Here is a 22,632-nt window from a genome sequence, read left to right as displayed (position 1 = left end):
CCTTACATTCTAAAGCAGGAGTCATTCTTCAAACAACTATGAAGGATCATATCAATTCAGTTTATTCATGACAATGGAATACTTTAGGAAATACTTCTTGGCATTTACTGAAGGGTCCTTGAGATGGGATGAGATATTTTGTTATTTTAATGGACTCATTTTCTCAAAGTAGCTATCCTTCCCTGACGACATCTTGAAATCCATGCAATATCTTTTCATTCTGTTTGATTCTTGTTCATATCTTCCCTTTAATCTTCCTTCAAGGAGTCTGGACTAACCAGTGATGTTGTGCAGCGCAAATGAGATAATAGGCATAAAGCACTTTGCAAATCCCAAAGCACTATATAAATACCAGCTATTATTATTATTAGCCTACAGTCACTGGCCCTCCAATGTCATTCCCTGAGCCTTTTACTGTACTCCTGCCAAGCTCAAGCAACGCTTATAGAACAAGACCAGGGTGTTCTAGTAAATGTTTATCATCTTGGCTGTCTGGGGAACAAGCATGGTACATATACTTTTACATTTAATCTGCATTATTAACATTTTCTTAAATCTAGACAATAAACAATACAATAAATCAAGCCCTGATTTGTAATTTGCAGATTTAGGAAGTATAAATGCTCATATTGAAATTTAACAATTGGCTCTCCCAATCAGCTGAGAGTTGGCTCCAGCACACGTCTGATGGGCTCTAGCCCACCCCATATTCATTCAACCATTTTCTACCTCATCCCCACATTAAACCCACACTCCCCAGACTCCTAACCCCTTCAAGGAGTAAGAGCTGGGAACCATAAGCATGACAATGGAGGAGGGTGTTTTCTGTGGTTATCTCCCTCAGTAAAGTAAGAAAATATCTGTGGTAGGGAATGAGCCTGGTTCCATGGTGACAGGAGAAAGAAGTAATGGCAATAGGGTGGAAGCTTGAGGCAGATGAAGGAGTGGAGAGCATCATGGAAGGCTCAAAGTGTGAAAAGGTTACCAGCAATGGAGGAAGATGCATCACCACAAGTAGGGCCCCATACTATTTGTTATGGATCTATTCTCAGAACACAGTCAAAATGTAAATTTTTTAAAAAGCTCTTCTATTAGATAGAAAATATCTCTGCATCTTGGTACTTTTATTTTGAATATTCTAAATTCATGTTTTCTATTCACTGATTCCATCATTATAATTTTTAGTTTTATTATATATTTTTTCTACTATTTGAGCCCATTCAGTCATCTTATTCATCATTTTCCTATAAATATATTTTTAAGTTTTGCTTTGAAATATATTGCCTACCCTTAAATATTATTATTTTTTAAAAGATTTCCCCTGCAATTTCAAGGAAAACTAAGTCCTAGCACATTTATTACTTTTAAAACAATTGTCCTGAAAGGACCTACATGTACAAAAATATTTTTAGCAGCTCTTTTTGTGGTGACAAAGAATTGGAAATTGAGGGGAGGCCCATCAGTTGGGGAATGACTGAACAAGTTGTGGTATATGAATGTAATGGAATACTACTGTGCTATAAGAAATAATGAACAGGCAGACTTCAGAAAGACCTGGAAAGACTTGTATGGACTAATGCTGAGTGAAGTGAGCAGAAGCAGGAGAACATTGTACACGATAAAAGCAATACTGTGCGATGATCAATTATGATAGACCTAGCTCTTCTCAACAACACAATGATCCAAGACAATTCCAAAAGACTTATGGTGGAAAATGCTATCTACATCTAGAGAAAGAGCTGTGGAGTCTGAATGCAGATCAAAGCATACTATTTTCACTTTTTTTTGTTTGTTCTTTCTTGTGGCTTTTCCCTTTTGTTCTGATTCTTCTTTTTCAACATGTTTAATGTGGAAATATATTTAATATGATTGGACATGTATAACTTATATCAGTTTGCTTGCTGTCTTGGGGAGGGGAGATAAGAGGGAGGGAGAAAAATTTGGAACACAAAATCTTATAAAAGTGAATGTTGAAAACTATCTTTATATGTAACTGGAAAAAAATACTATTAAGTGGGGAAGAAAAAAAACCCCAACTGTCCTGGCTTGTTATCTGAAAGTATAGTCATTATTATAGAATTCAAATGTCGGTTTTAAGATAACTAAATTGAGGGGCAGCTAGGTGGCTCAGTGGATAGAGCACTGGCCCTGGATTCAGGAAGATCTGAGTTCAAATCTGGTCTCAGACACATAACACTTACTAGCTGTGTGACCCTGGGCAAGTCACTTAACCCCATTGCCTAACCAAAAAAAAAAAAACAAAAAAAAAAAAACCCAACAAGATAGCTAAATTGAACAAATGACTGAATCAAAAATTAATTATGATAACAAAAGGAAAAATGGAAGAGTGGAAGTGAGTCCATAATTTAATTAAGTGAAGCATCTGTGGATTTCCTCACATAGTAGGAGACAGATTAAAACAAATCAATATTAATTAACTGATGCTTTACTGAAGTTCTCTCTTGCCTAAGGGAGAACATTTACATGTCAACTTTTTATGAGGTTTTAAGTTCTTTGCCATTATTATGTTGGTGATTATAGTTTTGGTGGTCATTCTTTCATGCAAAATATTCACAAGACCTGACTTCAACCCGGCCAAATTGACATAGATAGGTGACTTGAATGAAGCTTTCCATGGCAGCAAAAATAAAGACACAAAAACTGGCAGCCAGTTCCATGTTGTTGAAAGAATCATAGAATTATAGAATTTCAGAGTTGGAAGGAACTTCAAATATCATCTTGTCTGCTCTCTACCCTACCCAAGCATGAATCATGTCCCACCTAACATGGGTAGTGTGCTGGCACTCTCATACTCCTTACCAGTCCTATATTTTCTCTTGCAAGTAGGCACTGTGTTTAATTTATCTTTATGTCTCTTAGTCTTTTAAATTTGAGTCCTTTAGTCTTTTAAATTTAAGAGAGTATTTTCTTTCTGTCCCTACTTGGTTTTCAACATAGTACTGAACAACTCAGCAGGGGATTCTACTGCCCTTCTGATAGTTATCTTACTGGCATCACCCACCCACCCATCTGCTTGGTCTCCAGGAGAAAAAGATCTATGTCTGTTTATCTGACAATCAGAAGCATCTGGAAAGATTCCAGGAGACTCCCATGAAAGTTAGGACTATTGGCAAGACTAGGTAGCCTGGTAGTTAAAATATTGTTTTGGGAACTCTCCAGAACCACAGACCATCTGAAACCACTATGGAGTATTGCTGTACCTCACTATCTGTTGATGATGGTGGTCTAAGTAATCTTAGATTATAAGAGCAGGATCATTCTTTTGCTTCATATAGAGCTTAGCTCAACTCCAGTACAAATATTAAAGGATTTTTGGTAATATCTCTGTCCCTAGGGTTATTAACAATGCAGGGTTTTTAATTTTTAATGAATATTTAGACACTCTTAGACCGTACCACATTTAGTATGTACCACTTAGACACACTACAACTTGAACCACTGACATTCAGTGATAGAGGACCATTCATCTCTGTTTCTCCTTTCCTACTCTCTCTTCCTTTTTCTCTCTGTCTCTCCTCTCCGTCTCTCTCCCTCTGCGTCTCTGTCTCTTGATTTTACCCAGGTTAAACAGCTCATTTGTGGCAAAAATGGCACTAAAGCTTGGCTCTTACAAATTCAGTATACAAACTGTATATAACTTCACCTAGATTTCACTTTGGCCTCCATTGACTGCACAAGTAATGAAAAGGCTCATATTTAATTGAAATTGAAGAGGATGTAGAGAAATTCAATAGAATGACAAAGCTGGACTTCAATTTGGATGACAGCACACTTAGAAAATCACTGAGAGTTATGATCTTGATTTAAAAATTTTATGTGCAAAGCAGTATTATGCCTCCTCCACCTCCCCATCCCCCCAAAAGATGCAGTTCAAATTCCGCCCTCACTTAAAGGGAGAAATCATCAACAATACTTTCAGTTCTGGGCAGCTATGTGGCACAGTGGAAAACATGCCAGGCCTGGAGTCGGGAAGACTCATCTTTCTAAGTTCAAATCCATCCTCAGACACTTACTAGCTATGTGACCCTGGACAAGTCACTTAACCCTGTTTGTCTCCATTTCCTCACCTATAAAATGAGCTGGAGAAGAAAAAGGCAAACCGCTCCACTATTTTTGCCAAGAAAACCCCAAATGGATCCCAGAGAGTCAGACAAGACTAAAAAATGACTGAACAACAATAACAACGTTCAGTTCTACTGCTTTCTCAGCAAATATATAAACCAGAATGGATAAAGTCACTCTGTATTTACCTAAGTTTCTTTCAGTCCCTTGTTATTTACTCTTCCCTACTGCGAGCCATTTTATTTGGATCATCAAAATTGGAGGTGATTTTTGGTTTGTTTTTTTTTGCATTTTGAATAGACCTATAAGAACAACCAAAACCAAGTAAAATCTCTAAGCTTTCTGACTGTGAGCTTAATTGCTCTATTTTCCCATTCTCACCTGTTCTCCCTCACTAAAACTTCACACATTTCAGAGGTGAGACCGAGGATGAAAGACAAAATCCAGTTAGTTTTCATCTTATTCCAAGGTCAATCATTTTTTGTCCCTCTATAAAAGGCTTCATTGGCATTGCAAACAAGAAGCTAAAGTACTTTATAAAAGGATAAGTATAGCATCCAATAAAATGAAAAAAAAAAAACAAACAAGCAATAAACTTCTAACTTTTTGTTTGAAACGATCACGTAGAGACTGTCATAGCCTGTGCATGACTTAATTGGTATGGGGTGCTTGCAGTAAGAGGACTCTTTTACTACTACAAGTCAGCAACTATTCTGTGACTTACAGTGCCTGAGAGTTTCCTGATGGACAGAGGGGTTGCAGAACTTGAACCAGTGGTGTGCTGGAAGCTGAGACAGGTTCTTGAGAGCCCGTTGCTAAATTTTCAGTGTGAGCCTCAGAAATTTGCAAACGCTACACAACAAAGCTTGATTTATTGTTTTGTTGATTCTTTAGACTTAAGAAAGTGATGGAAAAAATGTAGATTTAATGCAGATTAAATTTACAAGTGTGTCCTGGGTAACAAAAAGGTAGTTGCTAAACATTTTACCAGTACACCCCTGACTTGAACTCAGGTCTCCCTGACTCCAAGGAAAACTTGCTAATAAATATGTCATGATGCCTCTCCAGTTATGTGGATGTATATGAAATACCAAAACAATAGAGTTTACCCAAATATTGACCCTCGATTTCACTAGGTTCAGTGTTTTTCGGTAACTAGCTCAAATAATATCACCAGACCTGACTAATCTCTTTAATTTGGGGAATTCTGTAATTATATTTCTTTTTGGAATTCTCTACTTGCAAGAAATATGGTACTGTGGGAAGAGTGCTGAATTTGGAGTGAGAGGTCCTAAATTTAAGCCCTAGCTCTACTAGTGATTACTTGTGTAGCATAGGCCAAGTTATCTAATCTCTTTGGGTCTCAGTTTCTCCATCCATAAAATGAAAGGGTAGGCTGAGATGACCTCTGTGGTCCCCTGCAGATCTAGGAACTCTATAAAGTGTTAGCATCTCACTGTTTTTCAACCAGTGGTCTAAACATGAAGCTTTGTTAATGTTCAACAGTTTTAATTATTTTTCTTTAAACATAAATCATTTTCTAAGACTGAGTTTTCTTGCTAAGGTCTTTTTTATTCAATGATTAATTAAAAGAATTCTCATACAAATTCTGACATACTATTTTTCATCAGTTCAAAATTTTACAGTATAAGTCCCTTTAATATTTGGCACATTTTTCCTTATTTATTCATGACATTTTCTGATCCAGTTGAGCTTGATTTTTTATGAACACTTATGAGAGTGTTCATATTGAATCAAGCTGTTTAAATAGGACAGCAGTTATCATTCACAGCATATTTATAATTACATTTATTTAAACTTTTGTTAATCATCATCTAACTACATTTTTTCTACTTAATGGATAGTTGGAAAGAGTAAATGTTGCTTTGCTAAAGGATTTATTACACTTTTGGAGTCCAACCGTGGGCTATCAATTTCCTGCCTGAAATGTAAATATCTAAATGTAGAATTCTGATGATTGAAGCTGCCTTTGGGACCTTTTGTCCACACAGCAAAATTTAAGTCTATTTGTGCACATTTGGCTAATAAGCCCATGATTGTTCATGCATTCAGTACTTATTGCTATAATACCATGTTATAATACCATTTTTTAACCTGTTGGTCATTAATTCCTGGTGAGATATCTGTAAAGTCTCTCTTTTCCCTGGAGGCCTTTAAATCTTATGGAAGAGTGATTGAGGGGCCTTTAAACTAAAAGTGAGGGGTAGGGAGAAAATTATCACATAGATCTATGAAGCTAGATACCACAGAGAATCACAGGTACACAGAAAAAAATAAACATAAAACACCTTTACCATTGTTTGTCTTTGTTCAGACAGTCAAATTCTGCATAAAAAAAAAAACTAAAATAAAAAAAGTGAGAAAACCTTTAGTTCACAGGAGATATACTAGAAAAAAATGGAAAGAATTAGAAGAAATTCTAATTGCATAAGCTGTATTGAGGCAGATTTCAGAATGATATAAGGAAAATTTCCTAACAATTACAACTAAAGCTATTCAAAAGTGGCAGATGGCTGCCTCAGGAAGGTGGGGGTTCCCCTTTATTATATGTCTTCAGGGAAAGACTAGACCACTACATTGGGGCTATTGTAGGGGGCCTTCCTGTTCAATGGCAGGTTAGAGTAGATGTCCTTTAAGCCCATCTGACTCTGAGATTCTCTAATTTTCTGATTTTAATAGGAAAAATCACCTAAAAGACAAAATCTCATTCAATGAAGTAAATATAATATTGCAAAAACAAAACAAAACAAAACCCAAACAAAACAAAAACCAAAGGATAACAAATTAATTTAATACTTGAATCAACTAATTGATACAAAACCAGGATATTGCCAAAGACTTTGGGTCCACGTAGATAATTTAGTATCACATTAATGAGAACTTAAAGTTTTTAGCAAATAATTAAAATGAAAGTCATCATTTTTTGATGACAGGAAATTTTGTACCCTGGGACAAATACCACAAACTTCTCTCAGAACAAGTGGCACAAATTCCACCCTTAGTTGAGAAGGAGTTGGGTGATGGGGTACAGCTATTAGCCCTTGCTGGAGACACCAACACATAGGGATGGTGGTGGGTGTCTCATTCAGTCACATCACTTAGTAGCTACTTGTTTTAACTAAGCATTCTTGCTAACTAAACTGCTAAAAGATTATAAGTGCTGGAAATACTCCTGAAATTCAGCACTCTGAGTAAAAATTCTGGTTGCATATGATCAACATGATCAACATCAGTATAAGAAGACAGTCTTGATGAGTATAATTCAGTTGCCAAAACTTTCCTTTGTTTAATACAATACTAAGCATTTTTTTTTAACTATTTGGAGTAATAGTCTGAATACTTTTAATTTTACATTTGCCAACAGAGATTTAGCATGACACGTACTTCTCTCTACCTTCAGATTTTTGTGCATTTTTTTGAGGGGGTAGAAAATAGGAAGCTATCTTTCTACTCTGTCATTCACTGGGAACTATCACACATTGACAGGAAAGAAAAAAGGAAACAAGCATTTATCAGACTCTTACTATGTGTCAGGCAGTTGAATATTATTTCAATTGATCATCAAAATTACCCTGGGAGGTGGGTGTCATTGTTATTCCCATTTTACAGTTGAGGAAATTGAAGCAATTATTATCTCATTTGGTCCTTGCAACAACCCTGGGAGATATTATTATCCCAACTTTACAGATGAGGAAACTGAGGCAAATAGAGGTTAAATGACTTGATAAAAGGATAAGTACAACAGTGTAAGTATAGATTTGTACTCAGTACTGCTTTTATCTAGCCATCTAGCTACTTATGAGACACAAATTGAGCCAATTATTTAACTAACCATTTTTGTACACAATAACCCATAATATATTAATCTTCTAATAATCCAGTAACATACAGATAAATCCATACTGGTTTAGGCAGCTAGGTAACACAGTGGATAGAGCTCTGAGCCTGAAGTCAGGAAGATCTGAGTTAAAATCTAGCCTCAGACACTTACTACACAGGTAATCTGTAGGCGAGTCACTTAAATTCTGTTTGCCTCAGTTTCCTCATCTGTAAAGTGGAGATAATATCTCCCAGGGTTATTGCAAGGATCAAATGAGATAATAATTGTAAAGTGCTTAGCAGTGTCAGGCACATAGTAAGCGCTATATGAATGTTAACTATCATTATTATTATTTTCTGACTATTTCCTTTTACTTGAAAAATTTTTTTGAAAAAAATTAACATGATAATTGTGGAAGGTTTTTTTCTTTGTAATCAGGAGCTAACTGGAGAATGAGCCTATAAATACTTTCATTTTAAATTATCAGTACCTTGTTATGAATGTTAGAAAGTACTAGGGTGCAATGTGAGTGTTATCATTCCTTTCAGGTTCTCATGATCCCTGACATTAGGTTGCAATAATTTCTGGATGTGTAGGTAGTTGTCCAAAGCAGCTTTATTTTGTAGCAATAAAACAATTGTTACTATAATACTAATGATATTTGCTATCCTGTTGGCAACATAATGAAATAGGTAGTGTGTATATTACTACACTCATTTTACATCAGAGAAAACTGAGGCTTCATGAGCTTGAGTGAGTCTCCTAAGAATATGTGGCTAATAAAGGGATTTGAATTCAAGTCTTCTGACTCCAACACCCAAGATATTTCCATTCCATTTCTTGTGAATGGCTTCTTGCTCCCTCATTGCTTATTGATAACTAACACAGCCTTCACCTTAGACTTATTTCTCATGGCTAGCAGAAGGGCCTGGAGTATACCATCCTGTGTGTCTCTGAAACACTGAAGCTATTATGATGTGATAGCAGAAGGAATTGGCAAAGAAGGCTTAAACATGAATCATACTGGTAGTAACTTCAGTTTTGTTTTGTTTTTTTGAGGTTCTTACACAAAATTTTTGGTAATACTACTACACCTTTAGGATGGACACAGTGTGAAAATATTTAATAATAAAATTATTAATAGAAAGTAGTGTCTGTGATTTGTTTTTTACATTTCGAGAAAAATGAAAAATGCTTATACCAAGTTCAGTATAACAGTGTGTTGTGTGTGTTTGCAATTCAATCCAAGTATTTATTGAGTTCTTGTTTATTGGGCTATGCCCTGATGGGGATTCAAAAGAAGTACTGACACAATCCCTCAAAAAACTTACTCTCTAGTTGGGGCTGAGGCAAAAGGAATAAAGTCCACCCATAGATTAAAGAAAATGTAGACAGGGACCTAACCCATTGATCACAAAGCTTTCTAAAAATAAATTAACTCTAGTTTATAAAGTGGACTTTATGACTAAACTATTAGTAAACTAGCCAGGCAAGGCCAAAAAAGGAGGAAAATTTCCACCTTGAAATAAGTCAGCACAAAATATTTTAACCAAAAAACTCAAATGTATACAGTAGGCTCTCTGGTCACTTCCACAGTGTGGACTTCTTAAACGGGAAAGTCCCTAATTAAATAGATAAAGATCATAGCAGAGACTCATAGATCATGAGAAAACTTTTGTAAGATTAGGAGAATTAACAATAATGCAAGGAAAAGTAAAGGTGGAAATTGAGATTATATATTCTGCGAATCCAGGTTTAGAATGTAACTCCTAAACCATATTTCCATGGTTCTAATGTTTTAGGAAGAGTGCTTGGCAGAGTACCTGAAATCCTTTGATTTTGTGATTCTAATGAGAAAAATCGCCCAAGAGTCTAAAGTTTGGCAAATGGTTTTGCCCAGCTTCTGTTAGGGTATACTGACACTTTAATGAAGGTAAAATAGCCAGTGTGGGCTCTACCACTTATTTTATTTAGTAGTCAAGCTATAGCAGTCTAGAATTATATCTTATAAACTTTCACTATCCCCAGGAGAAAAAATTCTTCACACACAACAAACTTTACCCTAAATTTGCTCTACTTATTCTATATCTGCCTCAAAATGAGGCAGGCTTCAGTAGGATTTTTGTTAGTAGTGTTTTTTGATTTTTGAGAAGTGACTTCATTATATGGTAACTAATTCTGGGATTAGGAGATACAAACAAGCCCAGGGTAAACAGCAATTTAGAGAATTCTCTTGAAGGTGTGGTGGTGAATTTGAGCCTAATCTCAATGTTTTGGCCTCTAGGTCTGTCTGCCTTTGGGGGAGTTCCTAATCAAGTCAGTTAGTTACACAACCACTTTAACCAATCTTGTGTCTTTAGGACCAGGACTAGATTAGGGTTGTGTTAAACTATCCCAGTCAGGAAGGTGAAGATCACTCATTGCTGAATTCTAATTCCATGTCTTTGAGATTTTCTTTGCTTCTCTAATTGACCTTGAAGTCGTTATACCTTGAACTGTTGTGGTGGTGGCCCCTCTACCTTTGTTGCTGATAGTGTCTGCCTAATTTCCTGGATTTGGTGAAACCAAGTCTCTCTACCCTTTGGTTTACCTGAGACGAAGACTAGGTTTTTCATTAAAGGATTTCACTAGCAACCAAGGGGAAAGGAGAAGGAAATAATCAGTGGATATTCAGTATTCTTCATAGGTCACATTCTCAGTCAGTCAACAAACATTTATTAGTGCTTACTATGTGCCAGGCATGATACTAAGTTCGGGACAAATACAGGCAGAAAGATAGTTCCTGACCTTAAGGAGCTTACATTTAATGGAGGAAAACAACATATAAAAGGAAGCTGAAAAGGGATTGGGGTGAAAAAGAAAGATTCAGATGCACAAAAATATTTATAGCAACTCTTTTTTGTGGTGACAAAGGACTGGAAATTAAGAGGCTACCCATCAATTGAGAAATAGTTGAACAAATTATGGCATCCATATAAAGTCAAGAGATCTAGATAGCCCTCAGGACATTGGGTGGATCCCTGTGGAGAATTTATAGGAAGACAGAGGCAAGAGTCACATCGGACAACAAAATATGGTTGGATTTTAGTTTGCACCATTGGAGGAAATACCCACATTGATAAAAATCACAGCTCCATCATTATCAAAATATGTAACTGATGAGCTTACAGAGCCTGGAAATTTTATCTTAAAATATTTTAGCTATAGAAGACTGGTACCAAGGAATAATTAATCCCCATACCTATGTGACTAGCATAAAGGCTTTTACTGAGACATATGTAAAGAGACAGCCCAAGTTAGAACTAATGGCAGTGAAGACAGGATCTACTATTCTAACACCCCAGGACTGTAGGCCTATTAGAGAAACAGAGAAAATCTCAGGTAGGAAAGTCTGGGGTTTGGTTGTGAGTGCTATTCTTCTTCCTGTTGAGGGTCATTTCTTTTTTCGCTATGATAGTTACAGCCTAATTAAAGTCCTAGGTTTTAATTAAATAAATTTTCTTGAATTACAAACCACAGCCCCTAAATGGGGCTAAACAACTCAGGCCACATGATGGAACACTAAAGAGGAAATCACTCATTTCACCATGTGGAATTAAATTTTTATTTTTTCTGTTAAAAATTGACCATTCTACAATAAATCCTCAGTTAAGGGAGCTGTGGGAAACTGAGACAACCTGGAGGCACTCGTGTCAAGTCTCCTCGTCATTTCAGGTTGTAAAGCCATTAGGCTTTTTCTCCATTTCTTTATGGTGTAGTCTATCACTAAGTAAGGCAACATGTTTCATGATTCAATTTTGATTGACTCAGAAATTTTGTTCATAATCTTTAAATTACACTCAATTAAGTCTATTATTTAGGATTTTTAAAGAGATAAAAGGAATAATATAGGGGGCATGATTGTTATTAAAATAAATCCTTGAATTTCAAACTTTTAAAAAGCTTTCAAGGAAACACATTTTAATAGTTTAGAATATATTCTTCATAATATAAATGTCTACACTTAGCTATGAAAGGGTTAGCTTTTTCTGTTAACTTTATTTCCTCTTAAAATTTAATTTTATTAAAGCATAATATATTTACATATACTCTAGGTATATGAAATATAGAGGTATAGAGATATATAACAATCCTTTTTTATGCAAAGCTGATACTACCCATGAGAAGGTGGTTGAAATCATAACATAACCTACTATCTATATATGTGGATGTGGCTAGAAATCATAGTGTGCATGGATATTTTCATGTAATAATTAAATAGTATATAGAAAATATAATTACAGTTACTAGACAGTTCTATATTTTGAAAAATTACAAAAATATGTTAATGTTCTTAAACATTTTATAACATATAGAAGGCAATTAATAAATGCTTAAATATTATAACAACATTTTAATTACGTCCATTACTAGATTACATCATTTTATTATTAATCCCTTTTTTAACTTCATTGTCAAAATATTCTAGGTGTTTTTATGTAATTGATGCCCAAGTAGTAATCTGATATGAAACTTTACATCTTTTTTTTCCTAGCCATTGGTAAATTAAATGTGAAACTAAATTTTTGGGTTTTTTTGCCACTAGAAATTTTGGAACCTCTTTTTTATGTCCTTATGCAAATTTTTAATGTCTAATTATGTGATTATTCTATGGAAATAATAGCTACTTTTCTGTTTTTGTTAAAATTTTCTCATTAGCATTGTAATTATTTAAATGTTTTTGAAGATATACTTTACTTTTGGAAGATATTTAAAGACCCTCTGTGGCTTTTGATGTTTTAATTGCCTTAAGATAATAACACTCCAGTAGAGCCTTCCCTTACATACTTCACAATTTTTACCTTACTAAATTTAATTTGAAGACTTGGGTTAATGGAATTCATTTTTTTTCTCCCATGTAATAAAAAGCAAGGCAAATTAGAAATGACAGTTTCAATGTCGGCATTTGGAATGTTACACTTATTGCAGCTAAGTAACACTAATCATAAAATAGAAGCCATAAATGACAGATTTTTAAGCATTTTTGTTCTAACAGAATTCTAAAGTGGTTGGTTAGGCCTCTGGCAAGAAAGGATTCTTTTCAGGAATAGGGTTTATATAATCTTTGCAGTGATTCTGCAGATGAAAACAGACATTTGTCTTACTATCATGTGTAACTATGTATATAGTTTTTCAAAAAGCATAACTCAAAATGACACATTTTAGGAAACTAGTAGGATTAAGAAATTGAATTTAAAATAAACTACTACTGAAAAAGACTGGAAATAGACAATAGGTAATTCTAAAAATTAATGGCAAAGGGTGATGGCAATAAAAACAAATTTAAAATTCATCTTTTTCTAGTCTGTGCTCTTCATTCTCTAGTTCCATTATACAATTACATTTTTAAAAATTCTAAAGCTCTAACATGAAACCAGCTGTACTGTACCTTGATCAGGTTGTGTCCCACAGCATAAACAGCTGCTAAGTTCCCTTTCTCTCCTGGTGCATGCATACCTGTACCATAGCCATGCCAAGCAACTAGATACGGATTGTGTATTGTAATCCAGTATTTAACACGGTTCCCAAATGTCTGGAAACAGTAAGTTGCATAGTCGTTGAAAATATTTATTATGGTTTCATTTTTCCACCCCCCATATTTTTCTTGTAGTGCTAGAGGCAAGTCCCAGTGGTATAAAGTAACTATAGGCTCAATGTTTCTATGTATAAGAGAATCGAGGAGAGTATTATAGTATTGGAGTCCTTTCTCATTGGCAGCTGCTACTATCCCATCTGGAAAGAGCCTTGGCCAGGAAATTGAAAACTCATAGAAAGAAACTCCCAAAAACTCCAGCGCAGACAAGTCTTTCCCCAGAAAAGCGTAACTGTCACTGGAATCATCTGTGTTGTTGACATCTTTAAGGTGTATGCTGATGAAGTGATCCCATATTGAGGGTCCCTTACCATCTTTTTTCCAACTTCCTTCCACTTGAAATGCTCCAGTTCCTACACCCCAGAAAAAGTTTTTTGGAAAAGTGTCATATAAAAACATTTGAGTTTCATTCATAGGATTAAAATTACGATCTTTTTTCCATATAGATTGTCCTTCTCCTGGGAATCCAGTAATAGCTCTTGTGAGGAAAAATGCCCAGAGGATGACAGAGCCTTTCAGTCCTTGGCTGAACATTGTTTTCTTATAGTGTGTATTTTTACAGTCAGTTTTCTTTCATCGTTGCTGAAGAAAATCCATTCATTCCCTGGAGATCCTGCTGCACAGTCTGCCTTCATTTGCCACTAACTGCTGGACTGTCTTATCAAAGCTTCAGCAAAAGCTTGTGATTGTAAAGGTCTGTCAATGATTAGCTTGAACTATGAGACCTAGGATGGGTTACATACAGCAATGTAATTTGAGGGAGGTAGGCTTCTTATAGTAACTAAGAAATCTAGTTATTCTTTTATTATGGGAAAATATTAAAATGTGTAAATATAGAAAAATATTACTGTTGATTTGTGTATGTTTAATTTGAGGTTAGAGAAACAATGTATTGAAGATGAACAAAAAAATGTCATGGATATTTTCTATTTAAGCTTTCAAACTGACATGATCAAAAAAATGTTTAGACCAGTTCTGAAGAAAGCATATACATTTTCCAATTTTACATTTTTTAGGTTGAGTGGTTTTATAATTTCATCTTTAGGAAAATCACATCTTAATATCAAATACAAATACTAACAAAAGCAATGTTACCCAATTTCTCAATATCTATTTGTTATTAGCCAATATTTCATCACTAAAATATTTCTGTCTTCATGTGGAAAAAATAAAGGAAATAGATAATTGCCAAGGAACTGCCATCACATTGATTATCTAGACAATATGTGGATAAAATGTAAAGTTATTTACTAGTTATATATTTAGAAATATGATAAATTTGAAGCTACTAGAAAAAAAGAACAATTGTCTTCTAATGAATATGCTTGAAAATTTATCAAAATAATCATAATTTATGAAAGATAGCTTTATCTAAGACAATTGGGTGAAGGACAACAAAGGCAAAACTAGTATTAACTCTCAATTTATTTGTGCTGCTCTCAGTCAATCAACAAATGTTTACTGAGGATTTCTGTCTACAAGGGAATGTATTAAATGAGTATAAGATTCTCTGCTTTCCAGAAGCTCACAATGTAGTTGAGGAGATAAGACATAGACAAAGAAAAGATAACTAAGAATACAAGGCAGTACATGAGAAGTGCAAAATGAATGATGTAGACAATATTTGTAAGACAGCTGTGCCCAAAACATTAATAATTATTTCTATAGTCATAGGATCATAGATACAAAACTAGAAGGAACCTTGCAGGTCATTCTTATCTAGCTCCCTCATTTTACAGATAAGGAAACTGAGGTCCAGAGAGGTGGTGACTTACCCAGTATCACACAGGTGGTAAGTGGTAGAATTGGGAGTCAAACGTAGGTCCTTTGACTTTAGCTGCAGTGTTCTGTCTAAAACACAATTCTGCCCTAGGATCTTAAAAGGTGGGAAATACCATTTTTTTTATGGCAGTTGGGGTTAAGTGACTTGCCTAGGGTCACATAGCTAGTAAGTATCAAGTGTTTGGTCTGAGGTCGAATTTGAAATCAGGTCCTCCTGACTTCAGGGTTGGTGCTCTATCCACTGTGCCACCTAGCTGCCCCTGGAAATACCATTCTTTAGGCAGCTAGATAGCTTAGTGAATAGAGCATTGGGCCTGAAGTCAAGAAGATCTGATTTCGAATCTCAGACAAATACTAGCTGTGTGACCCTGGGTAAGTCACTTAACTGCTCTCTGCCTCAGTTTCCTTAACTCTAAAATAGAGATAATAGTACCTACCTCAGAGGGTTGTTGTGAAGGTTAAATGAGATATTTGTAAAGCCCTTAGCACACTGCCTGGCACATAGTAGGCACTTAATAAATAATCATTCCCTTCCCTACATGTCTTTTTCATATATATATACACTTAGACTATAATGGTATCATTACCATAAAACAGATGGAAAAATACTGAAGAGAAATTAGGCGAATTGCCAAATTTTATAAAGTAAGTCAGAAGCAAAATGGGTACAATTCAAAATTTCGTTGGCTTCATTCCATTGCTCACTGAATGATGCTGTATTTATAATAATTATTAACTCATCCAGTAATTATATTAGGACCATATGAATAAGTTGGACAACATTTTACTCTAATAGAAATAATAATATTTAAATATTCTTTATATCTACATATGAGACCACACTTCTTAGCAGGAGACTAGAATTGCTAGTGAGAAAAGCAGTTCTTAAAATTGGGTAATAATTAACTCTCAATTATTCAAAGGAATTAAGTTTATTGATTGCCTTACTTCTTTCTTAGCCTTTCTTGGTCATTTTTATTGATCATTAGCACTACAACCAGAGAACAGCCAAGGAGAAAATATGAATTTCAAGGACAGCAGTCATTTTTAGTTTAGATTTGTTGTATCTCACAAAGTCACATTGTAAAATGAACTTTTTTTCATCTGGACTATACTCCTAGAGCTGCCATTGATGGGCTTCTACTCTACTGAATGGTTTTGTTTTGTTTTGTTTTTTACTATGCTTAAAATTTTTATCTCGTTGTGTGGAAACAAGGACCAAATTTTATAATGCAAGATTAGGAGTATTTAACTCTCCTGGTCTTGCAGCAGCCCTTCATAAAGTTCAACTTGTAGTTTAAATGGAAATGATAAATATTATCCCATTTCATCCTTACAACAGTCCTGGGAGGTAGGCGCTGTTATTACCTCCATTTTATGGATGAGGAAACTGAGGCAGATATATAGGTTAAGTGACTTGCCCAGGGTCACATAGCTAGGAAGTATTTGATGCTGAATTTGAACTGAGGTCTTCCTGACTCCAAATCCTTGGCTTTATTCACTGGGACACCTCTTATTTAGATTATTTTATTATAGCTCTTTTAAATTTTGACCTTGTGTTCATTTAAAAAAATTTTAATTGACTTTTTTTTTTACATTGTTATTATTTCCTAATATCCCCTGGTTCCAGGAGAACCCTCCCACATGATAACAAAGTGGAGTAGCACAGTTCAGTGAAACAGACACCTTGACCATGTGTGAGAGTATATGATTTATTCCTCAAGTGTAAATCATACTCTTTTCACTGAGGTAATTTCTATCACTAGTCCTCTACGATCAAGATCAGTCATTGCATTGCAGATCTGTGTTCTGCAGTGACAGGCACATAGTAAGCACTTAATAAATACTCATTGGTATTTTTTAGGTTTTTTTTTCTTTACATTATTTTGGTAATTCTTTCTATTTTTTCTTGGTTCTATTTACTTTGTTTTGCATCAGTTCATACAAGTCTTCACAAGTTCCTCTAAGTTCTTCATAGTCATTATTTATTATGGCACAATACTGTTCCATTACATTCATATACCACCATTTATTTAGCCATTCTCTAATCAGTGGGTAACTGGGAGGCAGTAGGGTACAGTGTTTTGGAGTCACAGGACTCTAAGTTTGAATCTAAGTTTGCCAATTATTACCTGTGTGACCTTGAGCAAGTCACATAACCTCTCTATGCCTCAGTTTCCTCAACTGTAAAATGAGGGGGTTAGACTAGATGATGGCAAAGATCTCTTCTATCTCTGAACCTATGATCCTGAGCTTTTTCTAAGTTGGGGTATTTCTTAAGCTTCTTGTTTAGTCCAGGGTAGCTAGGGGGCATAGTGAATATGATGCTGATCCTGGAGTCAGAAACACCTGATTTTGAATCCTGCCTCAGAGGTTTATGTTCTGTGTGACCCTAGGCAAGTCTTTTAATCTCTCTGTGCCTCAACTTCCTTATCTGTAAAATGAGAGTTGGACTTAACGTCCTCTAAGGTCTCTTCTACCTCCATGTCTAGGATTATTTAGACAAGCGTTGCCAAACTCAAATAGAAATGGGTGTCACTAAACTACACATCATGTTCCCTGTAGGCAGCACAGTGACCTAGAAAAGCACATTCGGCATTACCTGTGTTTCATTGTATTTTTATTTTATTAAATATTTCCCAATTACATTTTAATTTGGTTCAGGGGCAGGGGACACTCAGTAGTATCATAGGCTGCATGCATCCTCTGATTAGATTATTTTATTTACGTATGAAGTACTTTTTATAGATTGTGATAACTTTAGTCTATTCAAAATCTGTGACTAGACAGAATTCATGGCATTTTTATGGAAACTTAAAATACTTGTTTACCAAATATGATCGAAATGGGGAGAAAAATTCTAGGTAAGATTCATCGTGGTAACATTTTCAAATGACAGTGCAATTATTCTTTTTTTTAACAGTGATTCTTTTAAATTGATTTTTAAAATTCTGAATTTAAGAAATACCAAAAAAAAGAACATTTCCATATACAAAGTAGAAGAGGAAAAAAATCAGACTATGAGAATCTGTATTATATATGTATAACTTGGTTTTTTTCTTCAATTGAGAATGACAAAAATCATAGAATTTGATAGTGGGAAGGCCCCTCAACAGCTCTTTAGCCCAATCCACACACATAAAGAATCCCAACTATAACATATTCAACAAACGTTCCTTCAGCCTTTGCTTGAAGACTTTCAAGGAAGGTTAACCCACCTCCTCTCTAGGAAGTCCAACTCACTTTTGGGCAACTTTAATTGATGGGAAATTTTTCCAAACGTTGAGAATATGGTGGTACTATCATGCCCCTATTCCTGGAAGTCACATCACTGTTGAGTCATATTGACCTTGTAGTACACTAAAATTCCTAGACCTTTTTTAGCACAAATTCTGTCCATTCATGCCTCTCTCATCTTATACTTTGTGAAGTGGATTTTTTTTATGCCCAAGAATTTACATTTATTCCTATTGGATTTCATCTTCTGGATTCAGCCCAAAGTTCTAGCATTTCCAGATCCTTTGGGAACCTGACTTTGTCACATACCATATTAGCTATATGTCATATATTATATTGAGTTATCTGAAAATTTAATGAACATGCCATTTATAACTTTTCAAAGGTCATTGATAAAAACCTTAAATAACATAAGATCAAGAGATTCCTAGTGTACTCCATTATAGATTTCCTGCCACAATGACATTCGAACCATAAACAACTATTCTTTGAGTCTGGCCATTCAACCAGTTTTGAAATCATCCGATTGTATTATCATCTAATCCATATCCCTCTATCTTCTTCACAAGAATAGCATGTGATACTTTATCAAAAGCTTTGTTAAAATTTAGCTAAACTATATCTATAGCTTTCCTTTGATCTAATAATATAGTAAGCTTGTCAAAAAAGAAAATATAACTTCTAAAGCTTTCCTGATAGTCTGTGTTTCCTTTTGTTCTCTTCTGTATATTTTTAAAAAATGAGTCAATGAGTCTCTTTTCTTTCCTTTTTTTGGGGTGCAACCTTACTGCCACTACTCTTTCCCTTGAAAATCCCTCATCTTCCATTAAAAGAACTGCAACAAAAACATACATAGCCAAGCTAAACATTTCCACATTGGTTTTATCTGAAAATGGATATAGTATGTCTCACTCTGTACCTTGAGTCTATCACCTGTTTGTAAGGAGGTGGGTAGCATGTTTCCTCATTAGCCCTCTGGAATTGAACTCAGTTCTTAAGTTTTTAAAAATTGTTTCTCTTTACAATGTTGTGTAAACTGTAACAGGGATATTCAAGGCTTTTCACTTTATAACTCTCAATAGTATTGGTGATTCTTCATGTCCTAACATAGTCCCTATGTAACATTTTTAACTTTGCAGCAAATTTAAAAAAACTTGGAGAAAATCTTCTGCTACCTTTGTAGTGGAAAGTTAGGTTACCTTGCTCATGTAACCTAATGCTACTGCAAAATGTTCATTGGAATTATTAAGACTTTGGTCTCCACATACCTCCTGAAATTTTCCATTGATCCCTTTAGGGATCTGACCTTTAGTTTGAGAAACATTATACATTTATATGAAGACATGTAGAGAGGAAGCATTGTGTGGTACATAATGTTGACCTGGTTTTGATACAGACAACCCTTTGTTTCATTACAATTGGCAAGGCATTAAATCTCTCAGTGTTCCAACTGGTTCGCCAAAACTGTAAGTTAGAGATGGGTTGCAGGTCTTCATGTGGTGGAGGAAGTTTCTGCATGGGAATGTCAATACACTGATGAAATCATGGGTTTGCTACCAGAAAAACTCCTAAAAACATAATCAATGGAATATACCATCATTGAAGATTATGTACTTTTATTTAAATCTTAGTGTTCCACATGATTTCATGTTCTTTATTACCTTCCAAGTAAAAAACAGTTATATCTAGGAAAACTTTCTATCTTTTATTTGTAAGGAGATGGAGTACACTTTCTTATGATATAAGAAGTCAACTATCTGGCAAATTCATACATACCCAGATTACTCACACATAATCACATTAAGAAGATTATTTGGACTTCATTCTGCATTAGTATAAACGATATACTTAGTACTTAATTTCCTAAAGTCCAATGTATGCACTCTAATAGTGATAGATTGTGACTTAATGATTCTTTTTGTGCATAAATAGATTATATGGCCACTGTTGTTGGTCTGATTCTGCAGTCACCACAAACACAGAAAATGACAAGCTGGGTAATCAACTTTTTCTATAAGGAAAATGCTCTAATAAGCAGATAAACAAGACATACTACTATTTATCCAGAGGGCAGGAAGTTATAGTTATTGTTGCAGAATGAAAATTCTAAAATGAATACAAATTCTTAGTTATTTCTGTTTTTTGAATTTTTAAATTCTATAAATGTGACCTATTCTGAAAGGACAGAGGACTTCAAATGGTTATAGGTAAGTTTTATCTTCATTATACAGATAATTTCACTGAGGCAAAGGCATTTACACACAAAAACTTACACTGCTCATTTCTGTTAATTTGCCACTAAAACACTAATTGAACCACTTGTAAAGGGAAATCAGAGTTCAATTTTTATCTGATGTGTTCTAATCATTTGACACAGTTCTTAGTTATTTCAAAAGGGCAGTGCTTTCCCTTTTTCTGTATATTTTATGGAAACAAGAGATTTTATTAATATTTTTTATTTGTTTATATTTCCTATTAAAGGCAAGGTTCTGCACCCATATTTTCATTTTCACAGATAAACACATACTAACGGCACTGACTTCTGGAACATTGTCTCCTCAATAACACCTTGAATTACATGCATACATACTGGTTGCAGTATGTTTGTTACCCAGCATGTTTGTCTTAAAATAGCATAAAAGACTCCATGAGTTCAAATCTTGCCTCAGACATTTACTAGCTGTGTGACCCTGGGCAAGTCATTTGACCCTGTTTGTCTCCATTTCCTCATCTGTAAAATGAGCTGGAGAAGGAACTGGCAAACCAGTCCAGTATTCTTGCCAAGAAAACCCTAAATAGGGTCACAAACAGTTGGACATTACTGAATGATAACATTCTTGACTCCAGGTTCAGTGTTCTATCCATTTGTACGCTAGCTCCCTTACACCTTAAAGTATATGCCTAGCAATGGAATCTCTGTGTCAAAGGTTAGGGATAGTAATGTTATCTGCACAATTTCAAATTGCTTTCCAAAATGATTATACTGATTCTAATAATCACCAATAATGCATTAATATCTGGGCATTTTCACCAGCTGGAAGGTTCTTTCTCCTCATGTCCCCCTTTTGGTTTTCCTGGCTTACTTCAAATTCTAGCTAAAGTCCTTGGGGTGCGTGGGTTGTTCAAGAAGGACTAGTACCTCTGATGTGAGGGCTTGCAAAGCCCTTTTCAGACCCCTTTGGCGTCTTGCTGGTACTCAACTCTCACCTGTAACTCCAAGAAGCTGTGGCATGCCCAGTGGCCACACCATGGTAAAATTTTCTTGGCAGATTGGCTAAACCAGGGTGAGGGTAACCACACTGGTGAGTTAGGGGGTGTCCAGCCCAAGCATGTGGAGAGACTCCCCCTAGTGGAAATGGGTGGATGAAGGTAATTTGTTCCAATGGCCACTGGCCGTTGAGTCTCTCTGGAAGAGACAGCGAGGCTGATGACTGTGCAATGCTGCCTCACTTAAATACAATTCAGGCCGGTCCATCTTTGAAGAGGAAGGACGAACAAGAACAGCTCAAGCCCTACCTTCTGCAAGAAGACTTTCCCAGTCCTTCCTGCTAATTCCTTCCTCCTGGGATCATCTCCAATTTATTCTCTCTCTCTCTCTTTTTTTTTTTTTGCGTTGGGCAATGGGGGTTAAGTGACTTGCCCAGGGTCACATAGCTAGTATGTGTTATGTGTCTGAGGTCAAATTTGAACTCAGGTCCTCCTGAATTCAGGACTGGTGCTCTATCCACTACGCCACCTAGCTGCCCTCCAATTTACTCTCTACATATCTCCTTTGTACATAGTTGATTTTGAGCTCCCTGAAGGCCAGGACTGTCTTGCGTTTCTTTGTATTCCCAGAGCTCAGCACAGTGCCTGGCACACAGTAAGCATTTAATAAATGTTTCTTGACAGAGATTTCTTTCCACGTACACTGTATATAGCTTGTATAGCCATAATTAATTGATTCATGTATTTGAATGTAAGATCGCTGAGGGCAGGGCCCAAGCCCCCTGCCAGCCCCACCTCCACCCCAGCGCGCTTGCGCGGAGCCCGGGCCAGAGCGGAGTGGGAGGCCTGC

The 22,632-nt window shown here is 35.5% G+C and overlaps 1 protein-coding gene across 1 annotated transcript in view; it reads right to left on the bottom strand.

The window, feature by feature from the left end:
- KLB (klotho beta) overlaps positions 1-14,191 on the bottom strand; it is a 36,696-nt gene extending 22,505 nt beyond the window's left edge. Inside the window, 2 exon segments of the mRNA XM_027836626.1 lie at positions 13,353-14,126; positions 14,129-14,191. Of these exon segments, the coding sequence (XP_027692427.1) occupies positions 13,353-14,126; positions 14,129-14,191 (837 nt within the window).
- Positions 14,192-22,632: the final 8,441 nt, after the last annotated feature.

Source organism: Vombatus ursinus, unplaced genomic scaffold, assembly GCF_900497805.2.
Source record: "Vombatus ursinus unplaced genomic scaffold, bare-nosed wombat genome assembly UNPS02014818.1, whole genome shotgun sequence".
Lineage (NCBI taxonomy): Eukaryota > Metazoa > Chordata > Mammalia > Diprotodontia > Vombatidae > Vombatus > Vombatus ursinus.
This window is presented reverse-complemented; position numbering and strand designations above follow the sequence as displayed.